The 22,070-nt window shown below is 37.9% G+C and overlaps 1 protein-coding gene across 3 annotated transcripts in view; it reads left to right on the top strand.

The window, feature by feature from the left end:
* Positions 1-22,070, top strand: part of MRE11 (MRE11 double strand break repair nuclease) — a 77,838-nt gene that overhangs the window by 13,587 nt on the left and 42,181 nt on the right. For all 3 annotated transcript variants that reach the window (XM_028119612.2, XM_028119611.2, XM_028119613.2), the window contains 9 exons: positions 741-828; positions 2,158-2,299; positions 5,853-5,967; positions 10,010-10,195; positions 11,078-11,249; positions 12,496-12,576; positions 16,654-16,780; positions 19,101-19,201; positions 20,815-20,988. In XM_028119612.2, coding sequence (XP_027975413.1) covers positions 741-828; positions 2,158-2,299; positions 5,853-5,967; positions 10,010-10,195; positions 11,078-11,249; positions 12,496-12,576; positions 16,654-16,780; positions 19,101-19,201; positions 20,815-20,988 — 1,186 coding nt within the window. The remainder of the gene's footprint in view (positions 1-740; positions 829-2,157; positions 2,300-5,852; positions 5,968-10,009; positions 10,196-11,077; positions 11,250-12,495; positions 12,577-16,653; positions 16,781-19,100; positions 19,202-20,814; positions 20,989-22,070) is intronic.

The following is a 22,070-nucleotide window of genomic DNA, read 5'->3' as shown; positions in this document are numbered from 1 at the left end:
TAAAGCAAAAAAACTAGAAATATTCTAAATGTCCATGGGTTAGGTAACTACTTAAACACATTATGATAGCCCATTCAATTGAAGTACTGTCCCGCCAAAGAAAGCACAAGGAAGCTCTTTATGTGGTGATATAGAATGGTTTCTAAAACATGAAATAAAAAGCAGGGTACAGAAATCTGTATTGTGCTACCATTTGTGTAAGAAGGAAGGAGATGCATTTATTTGCTAATGAAGGTATAGGACATTATTGCAGAGATACACTAGAAGTTGCTAAATTGCGTTTGCCTCTGAGAAGAGGAGCTGGATGACTAGGGGCAGAAGTGGGTGGGAGACTTGTAAATTGCACAAGTAGTAAGTGATAGAGCTGGAATTTTGAATCTTGGATTCCAAAGTGGATGTGTTTCCTTCCCTCCTTCTCCTACAAGTAACTATATACAAAGGCTTTCAAAATTCTTAAGGCCTCTTTACTTTCCATTAGTCAGGTATAACTGTCTTTCATACGATTCACAAATACCGAATATTGCAGTGTTTTCTTTAAAGTGTAGTACTTTGAGATACTTCAAACTTGAATTGAAATGAATTGTTGCCGGTCATTTTATTTCTTTAAAGCTCCAAACTAGTGGTCGTCTGCCTACTTATATCATCCAGTTAGCCCATAATTGCATTAATTTTTTTAGAGGAGGATATTGGGGAAAACAGCTTTTGTCTTTTATACAAACATTAATTTTTTTTTTTTTAAGGTTTCCGTGGGTGAACTACCAAGATGACAATCTCAACATTTCGATTCCAGTGTTTAGTATTCATGGCAATCATGATGATCCCACAGGGGTAATTATTGGGTTCTTACAGTTTGTTGTCACTTTAGTTTGCGGAAAGCGTTCTTGTTCTTCCCAGAAATTTTTAGTCAAATTGAGTCAGAAAGTGAAGTTGACTTTGTACATTCATATAAGCTTTTATACTGCTTTTTAGATAATTTTCTAAAATCTGGATTAATAATTGGTGTGTGAGGTATGCTTTTATTTCATTAGTGCTGAGGTTGACAATAAGTAACCAGGAGTAGGAATGAATACCTAACATTTGTATAAAGCTTTATAGTTTACCTGATGTTTTTGTGTCTCTTACCTCAAAATCTTACCTGTAGGAAATGATTTCTCATCAAAAGTTTTAAATCTAAATTAGATCATCTTATTGCCTGTTTGATGGGGAAGCAATAATAGAGGTCCTGCACTTAAAATACCTTTTTGTTTTATCTGATCATTAATACCATAAATCATTAGTTGCCTAGTTTTTTTTTCCCCCATGACTTAAGAGGTCTGCTTAATATTACAAAGCACTTAATTCAGGGCTGGTTTTTATTAATTAATTATTTATTAAAAAAATTTTTTAAAGATTTTTTTATTTATTTTTTAACAGAGAGAGAGACAGCGAGAGAGGGAACACAAGCAGGGAGAGTGGGAGAGGGAGAAGCAGGCTTCCCGCCGAGCAGGGAGCCCGATGTGGGACTCGATCCCAGGACCCTGGGATCATGATCTGAGCCGAAGGCAGGTGCTTAACGACTGAGCCACCCAGGCGCCCTAATTTATTTATTTTTTAATGCTGGTCTTGAACTCATGCCTCTGAGATCGAGACCTGAGCTGAGATCAAGAGTGGGACATTTAACCAACTGAGGCACCCAGGTGCCCCTGGTTTTTATTTTTGGTGGCCAAGACATCATAAGTATTTTTTTTTTTTTTTAAGATTTTATTTATTTATTTGGGGGGGAGAGAGAGCGAGTTGAGTATGAGCAGGAGGAGGAGCAGAGGAAGAAGCAGACTCCCCACTGAGCAGGGAGCCTGATGCGGGGCTCAATCCCAGGACCCCAGGATCATGACCTGAGCCAAAGGCAGATGCTTAACCGACTGAGCCACCTAGGCACCTCACATCCTAAGTTTTGATGAAATGTTAACTTTATATTTAACACGTGGTTCTAGTTGCAGTAGGTCATTTGTAATTGAAGAAAGGTAGCAAGTACTTACACTATCGTAATTTTGTTTTGAGAAGGCACTATCTTAATCTATGTTTTAGTTAGTATATGGGATATACTTTAATAGGTAATGTGATATGTAGATTACTTCTTTTTAGTTATACATTAATATTCTTTGAAAATATTTTGCATAGGCAGACGCACTCTGCGCCCTGGATATTTTAAGTTGTGCTGGATTTGTAAATCACTTTGGACGTTCAGCGTCTGTGGAGAAGATAGACATTAGTCCAGTTTTGCTCCAAAAAGGAAGCACAAAAATTGCTCTATATGGCTTAGGTAAGATGATTTTATTTTACTGTTTATGTCAATAAATAGTTGTTTAAACAACAACTGAAATCAAATTCTGGAATTAACTTTGTTGCTGTATGGAAAAAAGTGAGGCCATTCTAATTATTCCTGATGCGTGACTATAAAAAGTGATAGAAGGTTTTGGTTGAAATTTTTTATATTTAATAAGGACCACTACATCTTTTAATAGCAGTTTTGGTTAAAAAAAATTGCTTTAGTTTCTGTTGTTGATCTTTTTCTTTCTTTTAGACTCAGATATAGAATCCTGAATGTTAGAATTATAGAGTAATTTGAAAAGCTGCATTTTGGTATCTTGGAAGTCTTTGAAATGTCTGAAGCTTCACTGTCCAGTACAATAACTACCAGCTTCATATAGATACTGAGCACTTAAATGTGGCTGGTCTGAATTTAGATACGCTGTAAATATAAAATCACAGGAGATTTCAAAGACTTAGAAAAAAATGTAAAATACCTTATTAATATATTAGCTTAAATTAATTTCACCTGTTTCTTTTTACTTGTTTTAATATGGTTATTAGAAAATTTAAAATTACATATTTGGCCTGTGTTAGAGGCTCACTTTGTATTTTTGTTAGACATTGCTAGCTCAGAGCTGTCATCTGTAATGCTCAGAATATTTGCTTTATCAACTTGGCTATCTTCAATTTATTTAGTGTCCAGTAGGTGAAAACCTATTTGCTAGGCTTGATTCCATATGAACAAAAAATCAAAGAATATTTTATTTAGAGTGCATTCAAAGTCTGTTGAGTCTTCCTTGGATTAAGTTCAGCTTGATACTTTGTTTTATGAATGCTATGGCTTTGCTGTTTTTATTGTGTATAATTATAAAAATTATATTTCTGGGTGCCTGGGTGGCTCAGTTGGTTAAACAACTGCCTTCGGCTCAGGTCATGATCCTGGAGTCCCTGGATCGAGTCCCGCATCAGGCTCCCTGCTCAGCGGGGAGTCTGCTTCTCCCTCTGAGCCTCCCCCTTCTCGTGTTCTCTCTCTCATTCTCTCTCTCTCAAATAAATAAATAAATAAAATCCTTAAAAAATTTTAAAAAAATAATAAAAATTGTATTCCTTGTTAAATCATGAACCCTGAGAGAAATTAGGAAAAATTTCACACTGTAGCCTTAACATAGTTTTTATATTTTTGAGTGATTTTAATATAATAGAAGCTGAGGAGACTTTATTTACTTCATTCAAGTTTCTGTGTGTATATGTGTGTATATTTTATTTTTAAGATTTTATTTATTTACTTGCCCAGTTGAGAAAGCACAAGCAGGGGGAGCAGGAGAGGGAGACGCAGGCTCCCCGCTGAGCAGGGAAGCTGACTGGGCACTCCATCCCAGGACCCTGAGATCATGACCTGAGCCAAAGGCAGACACTTAACCGACTGAGCCACCCAGGAGCCCCTCTTTGTATATGTTTTTAAAAGAATAATTATGGGTGGTTTATGTAAATACTTAACCCTAGGGAACTTTTACAGTCTTTGTCCAGTTTTCATGATTTCTTTCTTTTTTTTTTAAGATTATTTATTTATTTATTTGAGAGTGAGAAAGAGCACAAGTGGGGTGAGGGTCAGAGAGAGAAGCAGACTCCCCGCTGAGCAGGGAGCCCGATGTGGGACTTGACCCCGGGACTCTGGGATCATGACCTGAGCCGAAGGTAGACGCTTAATGACTGAGCCACCCAGGCGCCCATGAAATACACTCTTTTAAAAAGATGCTAACAGGTATTTTAATCACTGCAGTGCTAGGGATCATATCTGCAGAAAATGGTGATCTCCTACTTTCAGACTAAGCCAGATCCCAATATGCCTCAGGCACTGCCTGGAGCATTGCTGAGGTCATCCATTTTCTCCCAAACTCTCATTTCCTCCTGTTCTGTTCTCCTTAACTGGATTCCACCTCCCACCCCACATTCTCACCCCAGCCCTCTCTCTACAGTTAACAGATTCTTTCATCTCACATTTCTTCTCTACTCCTGACCTATGCGGAAACTGACTGGTCCCTAAGGTTCTGTGTCCCACATGCTTCTCTCTGGCTTCTTACAGACTTTAAGGCAGAAGCGGGGGTCGGGGGAAGGAATCACTTATCCCCCTTCTCCCTGCTTGCCACTTCCTTTCCTGTCTATAAACACCCTGCCCCCTTGAGGCTAATTGGCTAAACTGCCCTACCCTTTCCCTTCAAATTTTTCACCTACCTGCCTTCAGATTTTGTCAGCGTTCTCAAGACTTCAACACCTAAGTAGATCAACCTTCTAATGCCCTGGACTTTGTATGCCTTGACTTTTTTGTTTCCCGTTTATGTGTTCTGTATTCCACCATCTGTTCCATTGGTCACACTCTAGAAATTCTCTTTAAGAAGCTAGACTTTTTCCAGTTCTTGGCTTCTGCATTATTGGCTTTTCTTCCAAGGCCTTCCGTAATGACTGCATAAAGTAGCAACTTGTCCCCCCACTGATATTCGCCATATTAGCATCCTTTTTCCCTTTTATGATATTTAAAAGTGGAATTTGTGTGTTTAGTTGTTTTTTTGGCCTTCTCCACTAGACTAAGGTGATACTTTGGGGTACAGGAAGAATTATTTAAAAGTTATTACATTAATAAAAAGCATAATATCCTTATTTTAAAAATATATATAAGAATAGTGATCTACTCAGGAAACAAACTGAGTGTTGCTGGAGTGGGGGGGGTGGGAGGGATGGGGTGGCTGGGTGATAGACATTGGGGAAGGTATGTGCTATGGTGAGCGATGTGAATTGTGCAAGACTGTTGAATCACAGACCTGTACCTCTGAACCAAATAATGCAATATATGTTAAGAAAAAAAAAAGATAGGAGGGGAAGAATGAAGGGGAGTAAATCAGAGGGGGAGACGAACCATGAGAGACGATGGACTCTGAAAAACAAACTGAGGGTTCTAGAGGGGAGGGGGATGGGGGGATGGGTTAGTCTGGTGTTGGGTATTAAAGATGGCACGTTCTGCGTGGAGCACTGGGCGTTATGCACAAACAATGTATCATGGAACACTACATCAAAAACTAATGATGTAATGTATGGTGATTAACATAACAAAAAAAGAATAGTGATCTAGTATACACATTATAAAATAAAGATGTTAAAAAGGATGAGATAAATAAATGTATTTAAGTATATCATCCTTTTTAACATTTCTAGTTTATAATGTGTATATTAGATCAAAAGTATGTATAATAAATAAAGGGATAGTGAAAAACAGTATTACCGGAAATTTTAATCAGAATTTAAGCATAGAAAACTTCAAATTTTCATTCCATGTTTTCCACATTTTGAAGGTATGTATGCCTGACATGGGAAACATTTTTTAAATTACAAGTGTCTTCTCAGCAGCTGTCATGCAAGAACCTAGAACACAATCATTTGTAAATAATGATTCCAGATTTCAAATATATCTCTAGTAAGAAAATGAAATACTTGGAGAAGCACATAATTTAGAAGGAAAACGTTCATTTTTAAACCAAGTAAGAAACCAGTTTTAAAATAATATGTTTCAGGTTCCATTCCAGATGAAAGGCTCTATCGAATGTTCGTCAATAAAAAAGTAACGATGTTGAGACCAAAAGAAGATGAGAACTCTTGGTTTAACTTATTTGTGATTCATCAGAACAGGTAAAAGTATTCTTTGGAAAAAAAAATTTTTTTTTTTAATTTTTGAGTCAAGTATTGAGGTTCCTCAAATCTCTGTTTCCAGGCTTCCATATTTCCATAAACTATTCCTTATTCTTTGAAAGTTGTCAGGGCAGGATCATGCAAAACTTACATGTGCTTTGTGTGACTGCATTTTGAAATTGATATCTGTAAAGAATATTTATGACATATGGATAAGGCACAAGAATAACCATAAAATTGAATACTCTTAAATTCAGCAGAGAAGTAGAACATTACCAGTACATTATCCCATGCACTTCCCTGACCCCATCTCTTTCTACATACCCAGAGGGAAGCACTATTTTTAATTTGTATTTAATCAATCTGTTGCTTTTCTTTATCATTTAATCACATCTATATCTGTCACGAGTATTTTGTTTAGTTTTGGTACAACTGGAACCCTGCTATATATTTTGTAGCTGGCTTATTATGTTCCACATTATATTACTAAGATTCATCCATTTTGATGCTAAAAGCATAATTAATTTTCACTGATCTGTACAGTTACAGTTTTTCTTGTGTTGGTGGATGTTTTGTGTTATTTCCAGAGTCTTGCTTTTTTAAACCTTTTTGTTGTGAATACTCTTACATGCATGTCCTGATGCATATATCAGGTGTTTTTCTAGAATATATTAAATATAGCTAGATCAGCTGCCTTTTGTTAGCATTTTGAGGAAGTTTGATCTATTGGTAGGGTGCAGGACTGATTGAAAGGAAGGAAGACTCGATGAAAGATTTATTGTGTGGTGACTACAGTTAAAGTGTGGAATGACGGTAGTGATGGCAGTGAAACTGATGTGGAAGGGACAAACCTGAGAAGTTACAAGGAAGAATCCAAAGGGTTTTGGGCCTGATTATATAATTTATTATGTACTGAACAGATATTTATTCAGTGCAGAATACTGTGGTACTAAAGCCCACTTAAGTGCCCAGTGAAAGGGAAGGCCTTATGAGGCAGCCTTATGTGTGCTCTCAAACAGTGGGTTTCAAAAAAGGAGCAGCAGGCCAGAGTTTTAGTAAGTGCGGTCTTCCTATAACTTGGCACCACTGGGAATTTGTGTTTCTACTTGCTTAGGGCTTCCCAGTTCTGCTACCCTTTCTACTATCCCAAAGTAGGGAAAAGTCAGAAGGAAAAATCATAAGTGACTCCAAGAACTTCAGCCAGAATGAGGGGTGGAATGGCAGCATCAAGAATGGGAACGGGTAGTATGATGTTGATAATGGTTAGTTGCTGGTGATGTTAACATTGATCATGTGATGAAGGTGGTGTATGCCAGGTTGCTCCAGGGTCAAGGTCCCATTTTCCATTTTGTAATTAATATTTTGGGAAAAATAATTGGAGGGTATATGAATATCCTGTTTGGCCTTAAAATTTTGCCCACTAATTTTAGCATCCTTTGGTGGATCTCATTTCCAGCAATGAATACTGTGGTGTTGCAGTTGTTGTTTTTTATTTTCCCTCATTCTTTCTGCATTTATTAATTGAAATTCTTCTATAAGGAAGATTTGTCCCTTCTCTCTCGTTTATTTGTTCATTTATTTATGTTGTTATGGACTTGAAGGATATTTATTTTATCCTTTGCGTTATAATCCAATACTGTCAGGTTTTTTGTTGTTCTTGCTCTAATTGTTCCAGTTTTGACCATTGAGAGTTCTTGTATTTTAGCCTCTTTGTCCTTTCATCATGCCCTCTTCCTTTTTATTTATTTATTTTTGATCATGTCCTTCACTTTCTGGTACCACAAGATGCTCCAGGCTCATCTTGTATTTTCTATCCTAGCCCTGGAATCAACCACTTTTCCACGGAGCCCTGATTGCCTTTTTTGGAGAACAGTATTTAGAAACCCATATACGGCCGATAGATGTGTTTGTTGCTGCTGGGATTCTCTTAGCCCTCAGTGATCAGACTTAAGGAAATATGTGTATATATCCTAACCCGTGAAAACACATCTGTATTTGTTAAAAACACACACGCAGGCATGAGTTTGTGCTTATTCTAACCCAGCCCGACAGGTTCATTTTTTTTCTTCTCCCTTTTTTTATGTGGGAGTTCTTTCTCTAACAGAAACCTGGATCATTTTATCTATAATATATTTACTTAATTTTTTCAATCTTGGTTGACATATAAGGTCATTTCAAAATTGCTGACCTGTACCCATGAGAAACAAATTTGCCAACTAGTGTTTATGTAAGTTATTTTTGTCTTTAGCCTTACTATATCTAGTTAAAACACCACTTCTGGACTTACTTAGGCCAGCTTCTTTTCCCCCAGCCCCTTCAACATGATTATGCAGTTCTTTTGTAATACTGTTAGGCTCATTTGTCACCCTCTGCATTCTTACATACTTTTTTATTGCTTTCATGGACTTATAAAAAACAGGGTTTGTCCTAGTGAGTGACTTTTTAGGAGCTTTTTATATTTTACTTTATTTCCAATTTGTGTCTATACATGGGCCGGTTTCTTTCTCTGGCTGAAAAAGAAAGAAGACTCTGAAGCAGAAGAGCCCATCTTATCATACAAAATATTTCCATAGGGATGTTTTGATCAACTTTTAAGTCACAAATCAGAGTCAGCCCACCAGCATAATCTTCCCTCTTCCATGAAGAGCCGGTGCTCTATGAAAGCACAGTTGCATCATATGGTATTCAAGTTATTCTGTGTTTCTTCAGTAACTGTGATTATGTCATACCCTAGATAGATGTTTTTTACATAAAAACATCCCTAGATACACGAGCCTGCGGCTTCTCTGATTTCACTTTCAGCCCTTCCTTGCATTCCTTCTGCTCTGCCATGCTCCTCTCCTTGCTGTCCTTGAACTCACTGAATACATTCCCACTTCATCACCTCTGCCATCGATCTGCTCTAGGACTCTGCCCAGGACTCAGCCCTCTGCCAAGGACTTTCTTCCCTTGCATGTTTGATCCCTCGTCGTGGTTTTCTGCTCATGTGTCGCCTGGCAGAGCAGCCTATCCTGAACACCCTCTCTGCATAGTAACATTCCTGTTCTGTGTCACTTCTCCCTTTTTCTCTTTACAGCACTTACCACCACCTGACAGATTATGTATGAGTACACAGGCACACACATGTACATACTGTATTATTGCTTGTTCCCCCACTAGCAAGGACTTTGTTCCCTGCTGTGTCTTCAGTATCTAGAACAGGCCTGGGACACCTGGCACAGAGTAGACCTGCAGGAAATATTCTTGAATGAATGAATATTGATTTGCCTTAAGTGAATGCTAGGTTGAAGTATTTGATCACTTTTACTTAAATTCCCAGTGATAAAGTCAGTGTTAGGGAAAACTTCCTTCTTGTCTTTCCTCACTTTGGGTTTTCACATATCTTTTAATAATGACAACTAATCTAGGTATAAAACTGGACTTTGCAAATCTTCCTACAGTATTTTATTTAGTATTGAAAACTCATCTCTTATGTAAGACTGAAATTCTTAACTCCCATTCTTATCAGTAAACAAACATGTTAAAAAATGGCTGGACATCTTTAGAAATTTGTTTTTATTCTACAAATTTGTTTTATTCTACAAAGACTTAACTCACTTTCATTTTCTGGCCGCCCCCCCCCTTATATATAATCAAAGCAATTTATACGTTTCACTATTGATAGAGCTCGTGCTGCTGCTTTTCTGATTTTACTCCCAGCTCTTCCCTGCATTCATTCTGCTCAGCCACACTATTGATAGAGTGCATGCTTTTCTGACTTTCCCTCCATAAAGCCTTTTGCAATCTGCCTCTCAGTGTAGAATTGACCAGTTTCTCTCTTGCGGCTCCTACTTGTCTGTGTCCTGCAAGTTTGTAAACCTTTTGAGGGCAGGAATTAGGTGTTATCTTTGCACCCCTAAACCCTTGAACAGTTTCTGGCACAAATAAGAGATGTAATAAGGCTTTAATGAATAGAGAAAGAAAGGTCTGTACAGCTTTACTTACTATGAAGTGTTTCTGTATCTCTGGACATTGATATTTATTTTTTAAAATCTTGGTATAGGAGTAAACACGGAAGTACTAACTTCATTCCAGAACAATTTTTGGATGACTTCATTGATCTTGTTATCTGGGGCCATGAACATGAGTGTAAAATAGCTCCAACCAAAAATGAACAGCAACTCTTTTATGTATCACAACCTGGCAGTTCAGTGGTTACTTCTCTTTCCCCAGGAGAAGCTGTAAAGAAGTAAGTAATTGTTTTGTTTTGCAAATCAATTACAATAAAATTCTTGCTACAATCATCCTACAGGTTCAAAGTACTGATGGTTTTTTATATGATAGATTTTTTTATGAAGATTGGTTATTTGGTGTAGTCTATTTTCCCAGATCTTAAAGCCATTTTCAACAGGATAGCGTCCCAGTGGTGGTAATGATTTTGCTGCTTATTAGACATATTCAGGGCTAACACATTTACCAGTTAAATTTCAAGTTAGAGTGCTATGGTTGATGATTACTAATTTCACAAAGTCCATTTATAAACCAATTCACCTAAAGCCATTTAATTGAGATTTTTCTGGTTATAAATGCAACATTGTAGCATATCTCATTTCTTTTAATTCTTTAGGGGAATTATATGATAAAGTAGTTAACAGTGATTAAGCCCAGTTTTTATAATGGATTTCACCTTTTGAATCCACTCAGCTTTTGATTTTTATGTTAATAATAGGTTTAAAGACTATGGTACTGGGATGTAAGTTTGGCTTTTTTTCTTCAGAGTTCTGCTAATTCATTTTATGTATGTCTGTGTATGTATATACTCACGTAATCTGTATATGTGTGATAGTCTCTACCATCGATACTACTGTCATAGTCCTAGTAACATTATGTCCTACCTACTGTCTGTCTTGCCTCACTAAAGTGTATATTTGTTTAGGCAGGGAGAGATAAGTGGATTTTATTCTGGGGAAGAATGTTAACATTTTTTTTTGGTGATAAAACATTAAAATTTTTTTAAGAGTATGATTTTATAGAGAAATATTTTGTAGGAACTCAGATACAATAGTTTCGGTGTGCAGATTTTTCCGAGAAAATTTACAGTGTGACTAGACTTTCATTTCCCTCATTTCAGACATGTCGGTTTGCTGCGTATAAAAGGAAGGAAGATGAATATGCAGAAAATTCCTCTTCACACAGTGCGGCAGTTTTTCATGGAGGATATTGTTCTGGCTGATCATCCAGACATTTTTAACCCAGATAATCCTAAAGTAACCCAGGCCATACAGAGCTTCTGTTTGGAGAAGGTAATTCCTCTAGATAAAGGTCAATGAGATCTGCTTTAGCTGAGAGTTGATTTACATTGAATTAAATACTTCCATAGAGTAGAAGAAGTCTTTGTACTTGTTACAGTCTCATGAAGCCCATAAGGAAGCATGCTGTTCCATGAGTTTAATTGTATCAAAGACACTTTTTTAAATCTTGGAGATGGAAGAATGTTAAAGGTAGAAGAAACTTTGTTTAATTAAGCCCCCTCCCAGTTCCATTCCTCTTCCTCAAAAATCTAACACATAATCTTTTCTTTGTTTTTATTCTGATTTGATAATTTGTTCATTTTATTTAGGAAAGCCGACGGTGGCTTTGATTGGGAGTGGAGGATACTGTGGAGGATGAGGAAAGCCTTAGCATCTCTAATCTCTGTTAAGCATCCCTTTCAGCCTGAAAGCTACCCCACATGAAATCTTTAAATGTGTCTGCTATGCGCCTTGTAGCTTCCACATAAGTACCATACCTCACCTTCCATGCAGATTTGCCACCCCTGAACTTCTGAGAAATTCTAGAGCTGCTGCCGAAGTTGCCTAGATGCACTTGATAACGTGTAAATTGACACCTTAATACCATTAATTGCTTGTAGTTGCTGTAGTTCTTATAATTATCACTGATATTCATCGATTGCTCATATATTCTGGGCACTGTTGATAGCATTTTGCATTTAATCCGCTCAACAGTGCTGTAGGTAGGTAGATCCTGTCATCTGCATTTTATGGAAAGAGGAACCGAACCTCAGATGAAATCACTCACCCAGTGTCACGGCCTTCCTGGCAACATGTAACTCACATAGCTGAAAAGTTGGAGTATGCTGGATTCAAGAGGACTAGACCCAAAAACTCACATTAAGACTGCAGTTTCTGTGTTTAGCCCCCATGACACCCGCTCTGTAGGTAGCTGTCTGAAGCTTCACCCTGAGGACAGTATGTCTGCCGGGTGGCCCCCAGACTCACAAAGTCCTTAGAGCAGAAAGAGCCTGTTTTCCCAGTCATTCCAGATCAACTCCTAGTACTGCTTTCTGTTGGAGTGTCCCTGGGAGGTGGAAAATGGATTGGTTGGTCAGGCCTATGTCGGGTCTCTCAGCCTTGACAAAACTGACATTTTAGACTGGGTAATCCTTTGTTGTGGGAGGTTGCTTTGTAGGTGTTCAACAGTATCCTCTCTGACCTCTGCCCGCTAGAGTAGTGTCCTTCCCCCAAGTCATGACAATATTTTTATTTTGAGATTAAAGAAATGCTTGAAAATGCTGAACGAGAACGTCTGGGAAATTCTCGACAGCCAGAGAAGCCTCTTATACGACTACGAGTAAGTCCTATGTAGATAAATTAAACTTTATTGATTTTCAGAGGATAGTACTATACAGTTTACATAATTTTTTTAAAAAAATTAGTAAGAAGAGTATATACAATAATAATAAAAGCAATCACCATCTGGCACCAGAAATAATAAAGCTGTCAGGATTTGATTTAATCATAGTTTGATTCTGGTAAATTTGATTTTTTTTTCTTTTTTTTAAATTTATTTGACAGAGAGAGACACAGCGAGAGAGGGAACACAAGCAGGGGGAGTGGGAGAGGGAGAAGCAGGCTTCCTGCCGAGCAGGGAGCCCGATGCGGGGCTCGATCCCAGGACCCTGGGACCATGACCTGAGCCGAAGGCAGACGCTTAACGACTGAGCCACCCAGGCGCCCTGAATTTTTTTTTCTTATTTTTTTCATTTTCTGAATAGTCTGTTGTTCTGTTTAATAGGTTGGTCAAGTCTCACTCCATCTTTTAGTCTCTCTCTCCCCTCACTCCATGTGGCCTCCTACAGCTCTACTCTCACACTCTCCCCTCCTTATCTGTTCAGTGAGGCCCCCCAGTGAGATGGCACCCCCATGTCTTCTCACCAGCACTCCTGATTTCACTTACCCTCTTCTGCTTGTTCTTCACAACACATCCTCTTAACCTGCTATATGCAATGTATTTATTTTGGTTATTGTGTGTCTTCAACTACAAAACTGTAAGTTCCATGAGAGCATGGAACTTTGTGAATTTTGTTAACTAATATATCCAGAGATCTCAGAACAGTTCTGGCATATAGCAAGTGCTTGAGAAATATGTGGAAAGAATTAAGTATTTTAGAGTATTAAAAAATTTAAAGAAATTGAAGCGCTTCCTATGCCTGGAAACCTACTATTTGTTTCCATCATTGTGTAAAAAAAGTAACAGGCCTCTTTTTTTTTGTGCCTCTGCCTTTCTTTCAATTAGTTCTGCCCCTGTCTTTTATTTTCTTCCAAACCCCTCGAAATACATAGCCCTTCCTACTCATTTAACATTCTGTTCCTCAGTCCACTATAAACAAGGCTCTGACGCTACCAGCTCAGGTAGAAAAGATGTTCAGTTGTCAAAGCGAGTGGCTTGTTTTCATCTGGCTGAATCACTCTTTGGCTTTCTTATCTTCGAGTTATGTTTGACCCATCCTCTATCTTAGCCCTCTTTTCAGCCTAGGCATATGGCTTTAAGGACCACCTATAGAGTGATGATGCCCACATCTTTACCTCCAGCTTAGATCTCCTTGAGGTCCAAGAGCCACCACCACTGCCCTGCCCCCCAGCGCCCCAAAGCCTGGTACTCAAGGAATAATCAAAACAGCACTGACATCACCTGGGAAACAATTACTCCTTTTATTTATTTATTTACTTAGAGAGAGGGAGGGGGAGAGAGAGAGGGAGAAGCAGAGGGCAAGGGAGAATCCCAAGCAGACTCTGTGCCCAGTGGGCAGCCCAATGCGGGACTCGATCTCACAACCCTGAGATTGTGACCGGAGCCAGAATCACAAGTCAGAAGCTTAACTGACTGAGCCACCCAGGCGCCCCTCATGCGGGAAATTTTTTATTTATTCATTTATTTATTTATTTATTTATTTATAAAGATCTTATTTATTTATTTGACACACAGAGACACAGCAAGAGAGGGAACCACAAACAGGGGAGTGGGAGAGGGAAAAGCAGGCTTCCTGCTGAGCAGGGAGCCCAATGCGGGACTCAATCCCAGGACCCTGAGATCATGACCTGATCCGAAGGCAGACGCTTAACAACTGAGCCACCCAGGCACCCCGGGAAATTTTTTAAAATGCAGAATCTCAGGCCCTATATCAGACCCACTGAATTGCATTTTAACAAGATCCCTAAGAGATTTGTATGCACATTAAAATTTGAGAAATTCTGGGATAATATAGTGTGAAGATAAGGGTATAGTCAAGAATCAGAATGCCTGGGTTACTATATGATCTTGAACAGTTGGATCTTTTGTCCCTTGGTTTGTACCTCGTAGATTTACAAGATCAAAATGAATTAAATATTACCTGTTGCACAGTAAGTAATCTGGTCCGTTCTGTCTATGTCTATCCCATTGTCATTGCTGAAGTTGAACCCTGATTTTCTCTTATCTGGCCTATAAATGCAGCTTCCTTTCTGACTCTGCCTTCAGTTTTCTCCTCCCCCCCCCACCTCTAGCCTCTTTACACTAATGCCAAAGTCATCTTTGTAAAACACAGTCTTGCATGACTTTCCTGCTGAAAATGACTTAATGATCCCCTAGTGCTAATAGGAACAAATCTTGCATGGCATTCAAGGGTTTACAATGACCTGGTCAAAACCGACCTCTTTGGCTTCTACCTCCTTTTTCTGCCAGAACCTTCTAAGTTCCAGCTATATTAGACTAAAAGTTACTGTTCCCTGGGTTCAGTGGAGTTTATTTCACTCTTCTGTACCTTCGCCCATGTTGATCCTGCTGTGTGGAATGTGCTTCTCTCCTTCCGTAGCATCTCCTTCAACATCCACTTAAAGCTTTCCCCTTTTCCAAGAGCCTGTCTTGATCTCCCTTCAGAATCAGTGCTTCTGCCTTTGTGCCCTCGGTCTGCTTTGTATGTGCTTGTTAAGTACCAATCCTGTTCTGCTTGTACTTATTTATTTACATGTTTGTCCTCCCAGTCAGCTTGTGAATTTCTTGACAACCAAGATTATACTTTCTTATGGCTGTATCCCTGGCCCTTAGCAGAGTGCCTAGCAAATTGTGGACTCCTCAGTAAAGTTTGCTTAGTGAATGAGTTTTGTGACTCTTGGGAGCAGAAAATTACAAATCAACCTAGCTGGAGTATCATTGATAAAATGTATAGAAGAGTTTTGGGGAGACCCAATAACCTGAGCATTTAGCATTTTCTGTTTTATAACATGGTTGCTGTAGAGATGTAATACATAGTTGCTTTGGGAGAACCACATAGTTCTCTTTATCTGGGCAAAAGGTCCCATGTTTCTCATCCATGTCTGCCTAATACCATTAGAACCAAGTACAGTTAAATAGAAAATTGACACTCCTTTTGCTAAACACAGTGAATTATTAAATCATTCATGAAACAAAAGAATAGGTATTTTCATTAGTAATAGTCCAAAAGTACATTGTATCAACTAGGGGGCTCTCACTAATTTTATGATTCAGTAAACAAATACTTTTTGAGTACATTTTGTTCTGCATGCTAGGGGACACAGTGATGATAAAACAGAGGAGGTTTTGAATTTATGGGGCTTATGGGAGGTGGAAGTGTGAGGAGAGACATAAAAAATAGGTAGCAGCAAAATGCCAGCCCGTGCTAAGTGTGATGAAGAGTGTAAACTGGGTGGAGGTTAGGGGAATCTGGATAGGCCAGTGATGCAGTACGATGCTGGTTCCCAGAGTCTATCTTTAGAACAGCTAGTTTAGGGAAATGATTATTATCTCTTGGGAAAAAAAAAATGTAGTATGCATTTCTCTTTGGAAAGGTCTCTGTATGACTATAAATTTCTTAACTTAGAAAGAGCCTGCCTTGAGAGGGACTGTGACTTCTAAATAGATACTGTACTTTGAAGGTAATCATTTCTCAAAGCTAACACATTGGATTCTTTTCCTGCATGACTTTTCCAGCATGTCTTTGTTAGTGTGAAAGTATACCCCTAAGATGATAGTCCAATTAACTAATGCATCTAGGGCTGGCATTTTATTTTAGGAGAGAATTTTCTTTCTGTTATGAAAGTTTAAGTATTTATGTTTAGAAATTTCACCTCCTTTCCTGGTGGTACTCCTGGTACCTAGGCTCTTATCTTAATGTTATCATAGGGGGATGTAAACATTCAGAGCTTGTGGGAATTCTTGATGTATCTTGGGTCCATTGAGCAAAATGTCTCGTGTAAGCTCATAAACCTTTGAAGCTTTGTTTTCTCAACAGAATAAAAGGTCTAACACCCATCATGATCTTTAACATGACTTGTAGAACATTTATTAGCTTTAAAGTATTGAGCATAAACATAAATAATGAAATTGGTAAACTGTTGTTTCTAGGCCTCATAGCTTATTTTGTATTTCCAGGTGGACTATAGTGGAGGTTTTGAGCCTTTCAGTGTTCTTCGCTTTAGCCAGAAATTTGTGGATCGGGTAGCTAATCCAAAAGATGTTATCCATTTTTTCAGACATAAAGAACAAAAGAAAAACACGGGTAAGCTAGTTATTTTCACAAATTAAATACTTTTTATAGGGCTTACAAAAATCAGTCTTTAGTAAAAGAAACAGAAAATGATGAAAATATTTTTATATGATTATTTCTGATACCTTAAACTGGCAGTTGGAATAATTAAATCGCTTGTCTTCTGAAAATTAGATAGCAATCATTTTAAATCTGGATAACAGTAAAGAAAGGGAAGGCTTTCTCTGGAGATACAGTTTTTAAAAACAGTGCACACAGACTTTAAAGATTTATTGCTCAAAATATATATTATTGACTATACATTATTAGTGTTCAGAGAATATACTCAAATTTTGCATCAAATATTTCAACTTTTGAGTATATAGGGATTTAGGAAGACTGCAGTCTTGGAATAAGAAGTATCTCATAATTTGATGTTTCTCATGATCAGATAATTAATTCCTAATTAAATTTCATAAAAACTAATTGCCCTTATTTTAAGTGCATTTATAAAAATAGGCCATCCCGCTGAAATAGTGCTTTTTCACAAGAAATGTTGATCATGTTAAATAAGAGCCTCTTCTAAAACTATTAATGCAGAGAATTTTTATAGAAAAATATGGCCCTTGTTTTATAGGTAAAGCTACTTAGGTTTTTTATTAATAAGCCTCGATTTTCAGTTTCAAATTGTGACCAAATTCTGTGTGCTGTTAACCTGAAACATTCGTCCAGATATTTAAGTGGAACTCATAAAATATTGTTTTAGGAAAAAATCCTTATCAGATAATTATTTTCTTATGCTATGAATTTTAACTACTTATTGATAGTGGTTTACTTTAATTGTCCATGCTTATCAATCCCTTGAGATTTTATGGGTGTACTGTTCATAATAATACAGAATATAGAACTGGTACGTTGTTACTTGAGTTTCATACATAGTCAGTTTTGTTCTAATGATTCCTTTTTGGTTTAAACATAAATTGCTAAATGGAAACAATAACCCTTTTGCGTGTTTTATTGAAAGCATTTTTTGTTATTTTGGCCAGCTCTACATCTCAAGTACCTGTGTGACATTGTACAATTTACATGAGCTCTCTGTTTGATCTTCTTGCCTGTGAAATCAGGATAATAACTGAGCCTGCCTCATAGAATCCTGGTGAGGATTAGATGATACGATGTGTGTAAATAGTCTAAACATAGTATCCGGCATCATAAAATATAGTGATTGTACTTAGGAAGCTGTATTAATTCTACTGTCCTGAGATTTGAAAAAGATTTCCGTTCACTTGTCTTCAGCACTTTGCAAGAAACACACTGAATGTTGTGTGTGACCCTCCAGGCCATGGCACATAGTTTTCCCTCTGCCTCAAGTAGTTTTTTCTTTTTCCTGTTTTGCTTAGTGAATCTTATTCATTCTGCAAGTCTTGATTCAAATGGTAGCTGCATTTGATACCTGCACATTATTTTCAACCTTCCCTGAGAAGAATTAGGTTATTTCTTCTCTGTGTGTCATACTCTCTGTTTTTACCTCTCATAGCATTTCCCGCCTTTATTGTAATCATTTGCTCTTATGTCAGGGATCCTGTCTTTTCACCATTGTGTTTTCATGGCCAGGTCCAACATCCACTAGACAGTTAATATTTGTTTCCCTGACAAAGGTTATTAGCAGAGTAGGTCCTGGACCCTTGGCTTCTTGGCTTCCTCCTGTACTCACCGTATGCTTTACCTACTATGTGTGAGACAGCTCTCCTGCTTAGGAATGCAGCAAAAGTGCTGTAAGCACACATCCCATTTGTCTCACACAGTATTAAAAAGGGCTGAGATTTAATTAAATGAATAATTTCCACAGTTTCATCAAGGACATTCTTAAGTGAAACTGGCTTTCTTTGTTTTGCTTTGAGCTGTGCGGATGTGGTGGTGAGTGTTATACAGTTCCAAGCCATTGCCTTGACTTATAATAAGGAACCAGCGATTGTACCCACAATTGCTTTTGTATCATCAGGGCAAATGGCAATGTAGCGGAACAGGTAAATAGCATCTTGGTGTCGTTACAAAAGTTTTGGTCCTGAACATTCCCTGAAATGGTCTTGGAGAACAGAGGTCTGAAGATCACCCTTTGAGAACAGCTATAGGAGCCAAGACTTGGAATAGGAAAAGAAATAGACGTTTTGAGGAAAAGACTGTGGCTATTAGCAATAATGCCATGTTTTTGCCTAAAATTTGCCATGTTGAGCAAGCTGATCATTAATCAAGTTTGGCCATACCTCCTGTACTGAACCAAACCTGCCATGAGTTTGGGCACTTTTACACTGTCACAGAAGCTACTATTTTTCTACGGACTTCCTTTTTCTAGGAGAAGAGATCAACTTTGGGAAGCTCATCACAAAACCTTCAGAAGGAACAACCCTAAGAGTAGAAGACCTTGTAAAACAGTATTTTCAGACTGCAGAGAAGGTAATTTCTTAATTATAGCCTACATGTTGAAGAATGGCTCTCTGAGGATAACCGACTTTAATTTGGGATATGTATAATTGATATTTCAAACAAAAGAGATCCTCACAATGTTTCCATGAACTAAGTGGGACAGCAATTAATTACATTCACTTCTGATTACTCTTCATCAGGAAAAATCAGTGCTGAATTAATGGTGTTATTGTGGCTATTATTGTTACTGTTGTTTTGCTCTTTTTATCTCTACTGCATTTTTTTTTTTAAGATTTTATTTATTTGAGAGAGAAAGAGAGAGAGAGGGCACATGAGAGGGGGGAGGGTCAGCGGGAGAAGCAGATTCCCCGCTGAGCAGGAAGCCCGATGTGGGACTCCGATCTTGGGACTCCAGGATCATGACCTGAGCCGAAGACAGTCGCTTAACCAACTGAGCTACCCAGACACCCTCTACTGCATATTTCTGAATCCAGGATTTACCTCTCTTGCATCTAGATGTAATTTCAGAACTACTTTATTAAGACAGACACAGGATGGTAAGGCTACCTTCATTGTCATGAGTTTGTGCCACTTTAGATCTGGTTCTATTAATTGCCTATTACTGCTGAAACAAATTTCCACATAAAACTTCATAATTAAAAATAATGCACATTTGGGGCACCTGGTTGGTTAAGCAACTGCCTTCGGCTCAGGTCACGATCCTGGAGTCTCGGGATCGGGTCCCGCATCCGGCTCCCTGCTCAGCGGGGAGTCTGCTTCTCCCTCTGACCCTCCCCCCTCTCATGCTCTCTCTATCTCATTCTCTCTCTCAAATAAATAAATAAAAAATCTTAAAAAAAAAAAACACACATTTGTTATCTTATAGTTCTGTAGGTCAGAAATCTGACACCAGTCTCACTGGCCTAAAATTGAGGTGTTAGCAGGGTTGTGTTCCTTTCTGGAGATTCTAGGGGAAAATCCATTTCCTTATCTTTTCCAGTTTCTAGAGGTGTCCACATTTCTTGACTGACAGCCTCCTCCTTCCACCTCCAAAGCCAGCAGTGTTACATTTCTCTGGCCATTTCCACCCAGTCTGATCTCCCTCCAACTCCCTCTTTTGGCCTCCCTCTTCCACTTTTAAGGATGCTCGTGATTACACTGGGCCCACCTGCACAGTCCCTGGTAATCTGATTGTGCAGCCAGCTGATTAGCAACCTTAACTCCATCTGTAACCAACCGTAGTTTTCCTTTGCCGTGTAACATGTTCACAGCCCAGAGATTAGGATGTGGACATCTTTAGGGGGCTGTTACTCTGCCCACTACACTGGTTAACCTAATCTCTTAATCATCAGCTACCATTTCAGGACTCTACATCACAACCACTCAGTCCTCTGCATTCCCACCTGTCTTAAAAACTACTCCCATTTCTTATTTTTACTTGACTTCTTCTGGCTCATAAAATTTATTAGTAGGCTTACTTACTGTCCATTGTTTTGTTTTGTTTTGTTTTCCCTTCAACTAGATAACTTTATTGTCTTTTTCCCCTGGTAACATTATACTCTGATTTTCCTTGCTCATATAGAATTATTTGGTAAGGAATAGATACTGATTTCTGCATCCAGTGATTTGTACCTCTTTTACAGAATGTGCAGCTCTCACTTCTAACAGAAAGGGGAATGGGTGAAGCAGTACAAGAATTTGTGGACAAGGAAGAAAAAGATGCCATAGAGGAATTAGTGAAATACCAGTTGGAAAAAACACAGCGATTTCTTAAAGAGCGTCATATTGATGCCGTAGAAGATAAAATCGATGAAGAGGTAACCAATTTGGGGTGGAGAAGCTAGTTAGACACTCACTCCTTAAGAGTAGCTTTGACTTTTCTTTCTATTAAACTACTGTTTAACTTCTTTGATTTGTTTAGTTTCCTCATCTGTAAAATTGAGTTCGTAAAATGAGGATTAAAGTAAAAAGGTCTGGAACAGAATCTTAAAACAGGATTGAAATCCATTAAATGCTAGCTTTGTTCTCCCTAGATAGGATCTTCTCTTGAAAATGCTTTAAAATGAACCTTACAGGATGAAAACTTCTGTTCTTTTCAATTTTTTAGTAAGTTTTGTTTGAGATTTTGAATTTCATCTAGAAATTCAAATTCATCTCTAAGCATAAAAGCAGTGGAAGGATCAGAGGAGAAGCTCTTCAGGTTTGACTGCGTAGGAATTGTAAATGTTTGTGTGTCAGATTATCAAAAAAACAAAATGTATTGACATGGAGAACATACTTGTATGTGGGCAGAAGAAAGGTTGATACTCATAATATTAAAGTATCTTAGTAAATGTTAAGAAAAGTAGTAAACATTTCAATAGAAATAATGAACAAAGACATGAATAAGTGGTTCACAAAAGAAAAACAAATGGTAAGCATATGAAAATGGTGTTCAAAGGAACTCACATGTATTTTTTATTTGTCAGAGTGACAGCAATTTGAGGAGAGTATTTAGTATGCTGCTATTGGGAGTATCAAGTTTGAGCTGCTGCATTGAAAGGCAGTTTGTCAGTGTTCATCAAGAGGCTTAAGATTTCTCCTTTAACTCAGCCCTTTCCCAAGACAAAGTGAGGTGGAAATTTGTGTATGGAGTAATTTATCTAAGTGTTGTCTGCAGTGGGAAATGATGAAGTAAATGTTGGCACATACACACTAGATATTGTGCAGCTATTAAAAATAACACTTTTGAAGAACGTGGAGAAGTATTTTCACTGTTATGTGGGGAAAGAATGCCATAGATTTAAAACTATATACACTATGATTCCAGTGATTTTTATTTTATATGTGAGTGTGTGTGTACGTGCAAAGAATGAAAGAAAATATTCCAAACATTATCATTGGTTATATTCAGGTAATG

This window comes from Eumetopias jubatus, unplaced genomic scaffold (genome assembly GCF_037043125.1).
Source record: "Eumetopias jubatus isolate StellerSeaLion01/CBP00866 unplaced genomic scaffold, mEumJub1_p1.0 scaffold_13, whole genome shotgun sequence".
NCBI lineage: Eukaryota > Metazoa > Chordata > Mammalia > Carnivora > Otariidae > Eumetopias > Eumetopias jubatus.
Note: the sequence above shows the minus strand (reverse complement) of the source record. Positions and strands in the feature narration are given on the sequence as shown.